This window comes from Ascaphus truei, chromosome 2 (genome assembly GCF_040206685.1).
Source record: "Ascaphus truei isolate aAscTru1 chromosome 2, aAscTru1.hap1, whole genome shotgun sequence".
NCBI lineage: Eukaryota > Metazoa > Chordata > Amphibia > Anura > Ascaphidae > Ascaphus > Ascaphus truei.
The window spans coordinates 297,608,957-297,621,456 of record NC_134484.1 but is presented as its reverse complement, the minus strand read 5'-3'; the positions used below and the strand labels follow the sequence as shown (position 1 = coordinate 297,621,456).

At 42.7% G+C, this 12,500-nt stretch overlaps 1 protein-coding gene across 17 annotated transcripts in view; it reads right to left on the bottom strand.

The window, feature by feature from the left end:
* Positions 1-12,500, bottom strand: part of BRD9 (bromodomain containing 9) — a 105,797-nt gene that overhangs the window by 20,965 nt on the left and 72,332 nt on the right. For all 17 annotated transcript variants that reach the window (XM_075586392.1, XM_075586375.1, XM_075586391.1 and 14 more), the window contains exons 12-13: positions 6,371-6,503; positions 3,938-4,049 (exon numbers count right to left, since the gene is read on the bottom strand). In XM_075586392.1, coding sequence (XP_075442507.1) covers positions 3,938-4,049; positions 6,371-6,503 — 245 coding nt within the window. The remainder of the gene's footprint in view (positions 1-3,937; positions 4,050-6,370; positions 6,504-12,500) is intronic.

Below are 12,500 nucleotides of genomic sequence, written 5' to 3'. Positions count from 1 at the left end.
TAACAATTTCACTGTCTGTATAATTTATTCTAAAACACTTCTCACACCACCACTCACACACAACACTCACCCACACAAAACCCCCTCATACACACACACGCAAACATCCTGTCATTCTATGCCACACATAACAACAAATCACACCTCACCTTCACCCTCATAATACACACACTACACTCAAAAACATGCAATTTACAACATGTCTATGACCAACAACACGCACTCACACACACAACATGCGTCATACACACACACATGCCATCACACACGCCACATACACACATGCTCTCACACACACCACACACCATCACACACAACACACACACAAATACACAAACACATGCACACACACACGCACTCAGCAACGCCACACGCCCTCAACCACGCAACACACGTACTCACACACACACACCAACCTCCTCTGCTGATACAACACACAAAACAACACTTCAACATAACCTTAACTACCACACACAACACAACCACCACTAAACAAACACACACACCCAACCCACTGTTCCAATTACCTACCCTTCACCATACACACTACACTGAATACAATGCACATTTACACGTCTCACCACCCACTCCCATTGCACATCAACATCCCACCACACACAAACATATACAACAACACAACACCTCCGCTACTAACACACCTAGCACAATAAATCACCTCTTCCTTTCAATAACATATTTTACACAAAACATTACTATTTACACATCTGTCTAATTTATTGCACACAAACACTCAACTAACCAACACTGACACACACACTCACACACCACACACTCACTATCACATCACACACTCACTCATCCACACACACACCCCACACAATCAACAATCACACACAATAATTACATACACAGTCACCCACCCACCCACCCACCCAGTCACCCACCCACTCAGTTAGTCACTCAAAAACTCACTTAGTCACCCACCCACTCACTCAGTCACCCACCCACTCACTCACTCAGTCAAGTCACCCACCCAGTCAGTCACCCACCCACCCACCCAGTCACCCACCCACACACCCACCCAGTCAGTCACCCACCCACCCAGTCAACTCAGTCAACTCAGTCACCCACCCACTCAGTCACCCACCCACTCAGTCACCCACCCAGTCACTCAGTCACCCACCCATTCAGTCACCCATTCAGTCACCCACCCATTCAGTCACCCATTCAGTCACCCATTCAGTCAGTCACCCAGTCACCCACCCATTCAGTCAGTCACCCACTCACCCACCCATTCAGTCAGTCACCCACTCACCCACCCACTCACTCACCCACTCAGTCACCCACCCAGTCAGTCACCCACTCACCCACCCAGTCAGTCACCCACTCACCCACCCAGTCAGTCACCCACTCACCCACCCAGTCAGTCACCCACTCACCCACCCAGTCAGTCACCCACTCACCCACCCAGTCAGTCACCCACTCACCCACCCAGTCAGTCACCCACTCACCCACCCAGTCAGTCACCCACTCACCCACCCAGTCAGTCACCCACTCACCCACCCAGTCAGTCACCCACTCACCCACCCAGTCAGTCACCCACTCACACACCCAGTCAGTCACCCACTCACCCACCCAGTCAGTCACACACTCACCCACCCAGTCAGTCACACACTCACCCACCCAGTCAGTCACACACTCACCCACCCAGTCAGTCACCCACCCAGTCAGTCTCCCACTCACCCACCCAGTCAGTCTCCCTCCCAGTCAGTCTCCCACTCAGTCTCCCACTCAGTCTCCCACTCAGTCTCCCACTCACCCACCCATTCAGTTTCCCACTCACCCACCCATTCAGTTTCCCACTCACCCACCCATTCAGTTTCCCACTCACCCACCCATTCAGTTTCCCACTCACCCACCCATTCAGTTTCCCACTCATCCACCCATTCAGTTTCCCACTCACCCACCCATTCAGTCTCCCACTCACCCACCCATTCAGTCTCACACTCACCCACCCATTCAGTCTCACACTCACCCACCCATTCAGTCTCACACTCACCCACCCATTCAGTCTCACACTCACCCACCCATTCAGTCTCACACTCACCCACCCATTCAGTCTCACACTCACCCACCCATTCAGTCTCACTCACCCACCCATTCAGTCTCACACTCACCTACCCAGTCTCACCCAAAACCACCCACCCAGTCACTGACCCCACCCACCCACTCACCGACCCCACCTACCCACTCACTGACCCACCCAGTCACCGACCCCAGTCACTGACCCACCCAGTCACCGACCCTGAAAAAGTCACCCAGTCACCGACCCACCCACCGACCCAAACTCACCCACCCACCAACCCAGAGTCACCCACCCACCCACCTACCCAAAGTCACCCACCCACCGACCCAAAGTCACCCACCGACCCAAAGTCACCCACCCACCAACCCAAAGTCACCCACCCACCGACCCAAAGTCACCCACCCACCGACCCAAAGTCACACACCCACCGACCCAAAGTCACACACCCACCGACCCAAAATCACCCACCCACCGACCCAAAGTCACCCACCTACCGACCCAAAGTCAAACCGACCCAAAGTCACCCACCCAGTCACCGACCCAAAGTCACCCACTCAGTCACCAACCCACCCACTCAGTCAAGTGTCACCCACCCACCCACACAGTCACCCACACACTCAGTCAACTCAGTCACCCACCTAGCTGTCAAGGGGGGGGGGGAAGCCTAACCCTGTCGTACGCCCCCCCCAAAATTACATCCCGGGCAACGCCGGGTCTCTCAGCTAGTATATATATAAATATAATCTTACCTGAACTGGTGGTGACCCAGAGTTCAACCGTGCTCCCCAGGTAGTTGTAGTTTTCTTTTGTGCTGATTTTGACACAAAATATGGCCGCGTGGTCTCGAATACAAACCCTTTTGCTTTTCTACTGGCCATCGGGCCGAGCCCTGGTTCTCCCGCCGGAGGCACCTTTTTTTGCTTGGTGTTGGAGTGGGGGAACCAGGGTGTCAATCAGATGTAGCTTTTGGGGAGCGCAGATATCACCATATGTGGAAAAATGATAATGATACATACATATATATATACATATATACATATATATATATATATATATATATATATATATATATATATATATATATATATATATATATATATATATATATATATATATATATATATATATAGTGTAGTAATTTCCAAAAACGAATGACAACTAGGTATTGACAGAAATAGGGACTCACACTATCCCAATCAGGTAACAGCAGTATGCATACAAATATGCTCTGGACTCTTCAGATGAGTGGAAAGCAACTGGTCTCAGCGTGGTAACCCTCATTGTAACAGAGATGACACTCTTAATGCAAATTCAACAAAATAATTCTATTAAGGCAAAGAATATTGCACTTAAATTTGCGCAATACAGCATAGCCACATAAAACTATAGAAGAGTCCAGAGCATATTTGTATGCATACTGCTGTTACTTGATTGGGAAAGTGTGAGTCCCCATTTCTGTCAATACCTAGTTGTCATTCGTTTTTGGAAATTACAACACAATATGTATATATCTCATTATCATTTTTCCGCATTTGGTGATATCTGCGCTCCCCAAAAACTACATCTGATTGTCTACTGCAAGAGAATTAGGACCTTCTCTCCATAGGGTTGAGCTGCGACGTTTCACATTTTATTTATTTCGTTATACACATGAACACTCACATAATTTAATTAGTGTGCACTTTAATATAAGATTATTAATAATTATTATTATTTACACCTCTTAAAGGAGCGCCTCACAATTTGTTTGCACTTGTCACGAACCAGGGTGTCACCAGAAGTTGCTGGATCACAGAACAGGTCCGGGTGACCTCCCCGCTTCAGGTAATAATGTAATTAAAAACTTAACCAGCAGCATGGAATACAGTATAAGAAGATCAAAAGACTTGCCTGCTTTATTTGATAAATTGTTTTGGAATGATCCCCTCCTGTGATCTGATCCAGCAGATCATTGACAATTTTGTTTGTATAACCCCCACAGTCTTTCACGAACTCCTGAAGGCTGAGACAGGACAATACGCTATTACAATTAGGAGAAATATTCACATATATTTCTGTTATAACTATGAACCCATATAGATGTTGGTTTGAAGAAAAGACACACTTCCATGTTCACAAATATCTGATATCCATTGTCTGTAGTGGTTTCGGTAGCTAGAACATACAGTATAGTGTATTTTTTTTTACTATGCCGAAGCTTTCTTCGCAGATGCAGTCAATTGTAATGGTTATGTTACATAATTGTCACTGCATTATATTTGCAAATTAGGAATACAGAAGTATTATGAACTAGTTCTTATTTGAGAAACACATGCAAACAAAAACCACAGAACATTATTGACATAAGACTTCCGTATTAACTGTGAAATGGTCTATAAAAAGACAAAGTAAAGTAATAATAAAGTGGAAAAAGTACAACAGTCACTAGAAGACAGAATTTCAAGGAGCAGATAAAGAATAGCAGGGAGAAGAGCATGAAGGATTATGAGGGGTTTGTGCAAAATGTGATTTATCAAACAAATCACTAACATTTATGGCTACTGTTATTTATGAAATCTGGAGCGAATATCTATACTATAATTCTAAGTTGGATTCCGTCTGTTTGTTTGTATGTCCAAAGCAACAAAATCTCAGAAACGGCACCACGTAGCACAACGAAACTTTCAATGGACATTCTGCTGCGGATTTGTAGGTCAACGCAACTATTTTGAGCTTCCAATGTGACTCACCTCCAAAATTATGGACATTCTAAGATTCCCTCGGCTGTCCAGCAAATCTGTTAGAGCAGGAGCAAGGGGCTACTAAGGGAGGGGGCGTGTCCTTGCCTGGATCGGAGCTGTGTGTCTCTGTGTGTGTGAGATGTGAGATGTGGGGGGGGAGATGTGCCAACAGGGGGGGGGGAGGGGTGGGAGATGTGCCAGCTAGCGGGGGGGGGGGAGGGGGGACGACATGTCCCAGCAGCAGGGGGAGATGTAACAACGGGGAGGGGGGAGAGGGGGTTAAATGTGCCGCCAGCAAGGGGAGATGTACCAACTGGGGTGGGGTGGGGGGAGGGGCGGGGAGATGTGCCGGCAGCGAGGGGACATGCCACAGCAGCGCGGGGACATGTGCTGCCAGCAGGTGGGGGGGGGGGGGGGACATGTTCCGCCAGTGGGGGATACACAGACAAATCTCACCCCGCACTACATCCAGCAGCAGGGGGGGGGGGAGTGGGCAGAGACATGTATTCAATATTACATTCCCCGGGCACAATAGATAGTTTTTACTATAAAACAAAGATTGTTTTTTGTGTAATGAAGTGGCAATATTTCAGTTATAGTATCTTCTTACCAAGATATTTTTATGTATTTGTGCATTATAGCTCACACTTAAATTATATATACATGGATCTTCTATTAGACTGCTAGGCCCCTAACGCTAATTCATGCATAATCTTAGTAACGCACTTTATCAATTCTGTGCAATATACAGTTATGTACAGTACTTTATAAATGATGATATTTATGAATGGGTAATTTGTTGTGTGTTGTGTTATGTCTTATAGATTATTTTTTTTGCTCAAGTTGTGGCTTTTGTAAGCTTCTATCTTTTAATATATATTTTTTTAGTGGTTTACTGGCACCCCTGACATGGACCGTGTAACTCTGGTTATAGTGAGGTTAGAGCAGGGTCTTTAATTAATCTATGCAAGAAATATAAAAGCTGACTTTCACTAATTTTTAAATTTTTTATTTGTAACTGTATGAAAACGAAGAAATGGTTAGATGAGATGTACAAGCTTAAATAAACTAAAAAAAAATTATTTTTCCTTTCTTGAGCAGATTTATTTTACAGCGTTTGTATACTCCTTTGTATTTACTCAAAAGAGACCGAGGATATGCTTCTTTGTATACCCACACAACCCTAAAATTCGCAAATAAAATATATTAAACCGTCCTGTAACTTGCAAATAAAGTACATCTACAGTTTTGACAGTATGGACTGCATACTAGATAGGCGTGCTATTCAATGACTAGCAATATTTATTTTTATTCTACATTGTAAAACGATTTAATTAGAGTAAGTAATACTGACCAAAGAATATCACATGAAGCATCTTGCTTTTCCTCTTTATGAATTGTATTTCTCTACCAGTGCCTTCGATAAATGTTCCACGAACTTCAGTTACTAAAGAAGTAGCAACCTCATTGATCTCATGACCAGTGGTTCTCATAAGGTTACAAAAAATGCAAGCAATTTCCTAACCTAAATATCTACCTTAAATGTAGCCTATTGTTTGTAGAAAAAAATGCAAGCTCCATGCTAGACATACAAAATACCTACCTTAATGCACATTGTATCCCAGTTTCATCACCATAACCAGCATACATTAACTCCATTTCATCAGGCTTAAGATCAGTGAACAGTGTATTGTTGTGTAAAGACAGAGCTGTACTGGTATTGTTGAGAAATGTGACTGAATGAAATAGAACAGAAAATAAAAAGATTAACGTGTCACAAGGTCATCCCCGTTGGTTATAAACAGATTCAAATAGTATACATTCCATTGCAAGCATTACAGAATATTAAGAGTTGTAAAATAACAACCATTATACTGAAGTCTACCTTTTCCCCATGGCAGTATACTTTTATACTTTACACTCGTCCCTTCTAGGTTACTGCTACTATTCAGTCAAAGCACAAGAGTTTGACCACACCGCTCACTTCATTAGATACAATTATGGAATTGGACTGGTGCATATAGGGAAAGCAAACAGCATGAATCCAAGCAAAGAAGGTGATGAAAGAATCACCAAAAGATCCCTATTTCCTGCTCTCAGTCAAGTATTATGTGGTAATATTGACTAAAGTAAAAATTGTCTAATACCGTAGGTATACTAATCAGATGGTAAATAGATACAGATTACCTGTAGTAGCTGCTCCCATCACTGCAGGAGGACAAGTACTAATAGCCAGCAAAGGGCCAAAAATAATACAATTTTATTTCTTATTCAACATCGCCAAAAGAACAATAGCAGTTTATATATATATATATATATATATACATATATATATATATATATATGGGGTGATGTGCCGGCAGCGAGGGGACATGCCACAGCAGCGCGGGGACATGTGCTGCCATCTGGGGGTAGGGGGGGAGGGAGAGAGAGTCGGGGACATGTTCCATAAGTTCATAGAGTGTTCTGATAATTAACCCTATGCGTTTCGTCGTGATACATGCAACTTCACCCCTTCCCGATTAAGTCGCATGTACAGCGACAAAACGCGTAGGGTTAATTATCAGAACTCTCTATGAACTTATGGACGTATGTATTTGGCGTATAACATTATTTATGCTGACGCTTTTAACCCAATAACTCCCCTGCGGTGAATCTGCTGCCCGTGCGAGGTTCATTGAACCGTTTGCTGCCAGAGACTGTTATCGCGAGACTTGGAGCTAGGAAGGAATACAGTGTGGACGCAACCTCCCGACGTCCCTGAACGGAAGTCTATCGGCGTATCTACAGGAGGTTGCGGCACATCAGACGGAGGAGTCGGGTGAAGTTCTAAAGATTTGAGTTCTTTGCTAATATACTTTTTTAACATTGTGAGTGGCCGTGATCCATGTATTGCAACGTTTATTAAAAATTACCTTTGCAATATTATGCTATGGAAGCCGCGCTGTCTTTTTGTTTTATATATATATATATATATATATATATATATATATATATATTCAAAAATGAATAGATGATATCGTTCTGTGGCTAACTAAATGTTTTTATTTGTGCGAGCTTGCGAGATAAACTGATCTCTTCTTCCGGCGGTGTTACAATGAATAAAGCACAAAAGGGTTTTACTTGAAAACAGTGTATCTTGGAATGTTATCTGTGACTGAAACCTATCCTTCTCAAGAGGAGAAAGTGCGCACCCGCCGTGCGAAACATACGTCGGGTTGTGTCATCACCACGTTGATGTCCAGGAGGAAGTAGGTGGATCGAATACTGAACAAACTGGTTGTATGGTGGTTGATTCAAACTTATTTCCAGGCTACTTGTCAGTATACTGTACATTAACTGTGGACTCAGTTTGAGGGTATTAGACTATTCCATCTATGGTCTATCCGCCTACAATTTGCCATTTAGAATTTACCTTGATTTATAAGATAACCATTAACAAGTGTACATAACAGTCTAAAGTGGCATTCACTATGAGCAAACAAATCTGACAAATCTGACAATGTGTCAACCGGCATGTCTATGTAACGTGTTTAGCTGCACTTTTCACTGAGAGATACACAGAAGTGGTCTGAATGCTACACCATTGCATCTTTGCTGTTTATGTAATACCCAGGGAAGGTGTGCTTGCTGTATTTGAATCGGATAGAGCTAGATTTGTTTGTACATTATTTTAATCAATTGCTGAGGACATTAGATGGATTTGTGAGTCCATATCTACATCATTGATACAGTTTGGTGACTTAATTGTATATGAAGTCATCACAGATATTGAAAGATCCTGGGTTTGCTAACATACGTATATATGTGTGGTCAAAGGATCAACCAATTGTATGATTAGTACCTACCTACTTTTTTATTTGTGGAGGTTTTTCCCCTGAGCAGAGTGTGTGTGTGTGTGTGTGTTGAATAAGAAATAAAGTTTTATTATTTTTGGTCCTTTGCTGGCTTTTATTAATACTTGTCCTCCTACATGGGAGCGGCTACTACAGATAATCTGTATCTATCTGATTAGTATACCCATTAGACAATTTACTCAATTTTACTATGACTGAGTGCAGGAAATAGGGATCTCTTGGCAATTCTTTCATCACCTTCTTTGCTTGGGTACTATTCAGTCAAAGCAATCAGTTCCGTCAAAAACACCAGAATTCAGAAATTTCGTCGCAACCAAACGACCGCCGGCGTTCGGCCACAGACACCCTCCGCCAGCAGCCGATCCGCCTCTGGACGCTTCTACAAGGTAAGTTTTAGGAGTATTAGTGGTTAGGGTAGGTTAACTTTAGGGGTTTGTGGTTAGGGTAGGGGGTTAATTTAAGGGGTTTTAAGGTAAGAGTTAAGGTTAGGGACTTAACTTAGAGGTGATGTGGTCGGTGGCCGAGTGTCCATGCGGCTTGTTAGTTGCAGCCAAGCGTCAGGAGTCATTTGGTGGCGGCGTAACAGCCATGACCAAATGTCCTAGACCGTGTCAGAGGAATGTGTGTATGATGATTTCAAGCTTTTCAAATATATGGCAGACAAGAAATATTTTGTGTGATGACATAGCGACTACATTTGAACAAACAAGCTAGTCTACAGGTCTTCATCCATTATGATGAAATGTGATTGGGGGAATGTTCTTCAAAAAGACAAAACCTTTGTCTTTGATCTGGATTTATGGAAATGGAAGAGTCTCTTAACAAGGTCCTTACTAGTTATATACTCTTACTTTCAAAAGATTTTCCATCCAACTACAGTATAAAGAAAGTGGCCTGATTTTTTTTATTTTATATTTAGTAATGTAACTCTTACTCGAGGGAATGTTATGCTGGTTTGAAATACAGGAAAATATATAGAAGGTCAAAAAGGCAATATGGTAAGACTATGCTATTTATCTTTAGTGCACGATTCCCTGATAAACTGTATACAAGAAAATGCTTGGTCTTACTATAAATGAACAGTGTCACTGGATTATTAAACAATTTGATAAAAAATAGGAGCTTTTTAGTCAAAAATAAAGTGGTAATTTTCCTGCAACATTAACAAAAACAAGAAATGTTGCCTTATATTTTTGAAGTACATAGCCATACATTTTTTTGACTACTAAAAAGAATGGTATAGATGTAACATTAGGGACCCCCCCCCCCAAACTCCCACACATAATTTACGATATTTTATTGACGTGTGTGTGTGTGTGTGTATGTATGTATGTATGTATGTATGTATGTATGTATGTATGTATATATATATATATATATATATATATACAGTGTTCGACAAACCTATACATTTGCTCGCCCCGGGCGAGTGGATTTAACATCGTGGCGAGCAACTATTGGCCCAAGCAGCATACGTTTGGTACTAGGTGGCGAGTAGATTTTTTTGTGTGGCGAGTAGATTTTTTGGTGATTTGTCAACCACTGTGTGTGTGTGTGTGTGTGTGTGTGTGTGTGTGTGTGTGTGTGTGTGTATATATATGTATATATATATATATATATATATATATATATATATATATATATATATATATATATATATATATATAGACCATACGATACCGGTTGCAACACGACATCAAGGGACAGCACGCAGGTAAGTAAATCAAAAATGTTCTATATTTGATAGAAGACACAATTTACGGTGAGCACATCAGGTGTTTCACATGTTTCGCTTAACTTGCAGTTACAATGTGTATTTTGCACGTCCCTGAAATAGTTAATCTATCCAGGTATCAGCTCCAGATCAGTTTAGCCCATGCGCACTCTCTCCGGTTATCCAAGATATCGCTGGGTCTGGCAGACTTATGTAGTCTCTCAGCAGTAACATTATGCAATTCCTGAGCCTTTTTGCTTATGCCTAAACACATATCAGGTAAACAAATATAGAGTTAATATATTCAAAATGAACGCTCTTTACCTGCTGATACTGTGGATGCATGTCACATAGGCAGGTGAGGCTAATTAACTGTGATTGGTTTTGTTGAATTGCACTGGGGTTTGGGGTATACTGCTGCGGCCAAGTTTATTCGAGCATTTGCCCGTTCTTGGCCGCAGCAGTAGCCTGGCGCGCGCCCGAGAGTGACGGGCGCGCGCCGAAGCAGCGGAAGAGCGCCCTCCGATCGGGGCGCTCTCCCTACCGCTGCCGGGTCCGCCGGGTCCCCCGGAACCCCCTGCCGCTGTCCCGCGATCGCGGGACACCAGGGCTCCCTCGGGGAGCCCCTGGACGCGCGTGCAGGGGGCGCACGCTCCCGAAGACGCGTGACCGCGCATCTATGACGCGCGGCACGCCGAGGGGCGGCCACTAGCAAGCCGGGAAATCTCCCGGCTTGCGGATCTGGCCGCAGTGTGATTAAGTGTGTCGGTAGTGTATATATGTATTGTGCACTGCATTCAATTGCACCACCTTGAGAAAGGTCCCACTGGGGGACCGAAACGTCGGTTTTGTGTCTTCTATCAAATATAGAACATTTTTGATTTACTTACCTGCGTGCTGTCCCTTGATGTCGTGTTGCAACCGGTATCGTATGGTCTGTTATTGCTGAATGGGATAAGCACCAAAACTTATTTACTTGCAGGCTGTGCATTGGAATATATATATATATATATAGTAGATTTTACCAGATTGGAGTCCGGAAAAAACGAGACAGCACACAGTCCAGTAGTTCCAATGAAGTTGTATTCAAAGTAACATGGCACCACCTCCAACGTTTCGGTCCACTCAACGTGACCTTCCTCAGGGACGTCCCTGAGGAAGGTCACGTTGAGTGGACCGAAACGATGGAGGTGGCGCCATGTTACTTTGAATACAACTTCATTGGAACTACTGGACTGTGTGCTGTCTCGTTTTTTCCGGACTCCAATCTGGTAAAATCTACTTTTTACATGTGCATATGGGGCTAGCATCAGCATCTTACTCATGTTTACAGTGTGCCAACTGAGATGATTTTTTCATATATATATATATATATATATATATATATATATATATATATATATACATATACATATACATATATATATACATATATATATATATATATATATATATATATATACACACACACATATCTCTATCTATCTCTATCTATACTGATTTAAGTTATGGTGAGTAAAAAAAGTGACAAAAACCCTCCACAGTAAAGCAAATATGCAAATGTAAATACAACTGTATGCTTTCACCATTATCACCCAGCACACATCACTTCCACTGCAGCAAGGGATTCTGGGAAATCACATGCAAATGAGCACACAGTGTCACTTTTTGCCTCAAAAACCATTTTTAACATGGTTCCCTATAGGCTTAAGCTTGCTGCATGGTCACAGCTTTGAGCACAGCCAGGGTTAAGATGCATACCCAGAAAACCCACCCACAGACAGCTGTTTCGACCTTAATGGGTCTCATCAGTGTGATATATATATATATATCTATATATCTATATATATATCCCGTGGTCGACAAATCACCCAAAAATCTGTTCGCCGAACAAAAAATCTACTCGCCACCTAGTCCCGCCCCAACCCCACTTTAGTCCCGCCCCCAACCCCGCTCTAGTCCCGCCCCGCTTTAAAAAAAATCAAATAAATTGAATAAATTCCTAGTAAGAACAACATTCGTTTTTGAGATAAGTTTATTTATTGTATTACATTATTCTACAATTAGTCCTTGTTGCATGTGTGTATGTGTATGTGTATGTGTGTGTGTGTGATCTTACCTGATCCGCAGTCCAGGTACCTCATTCCCGCAATGTTATATGT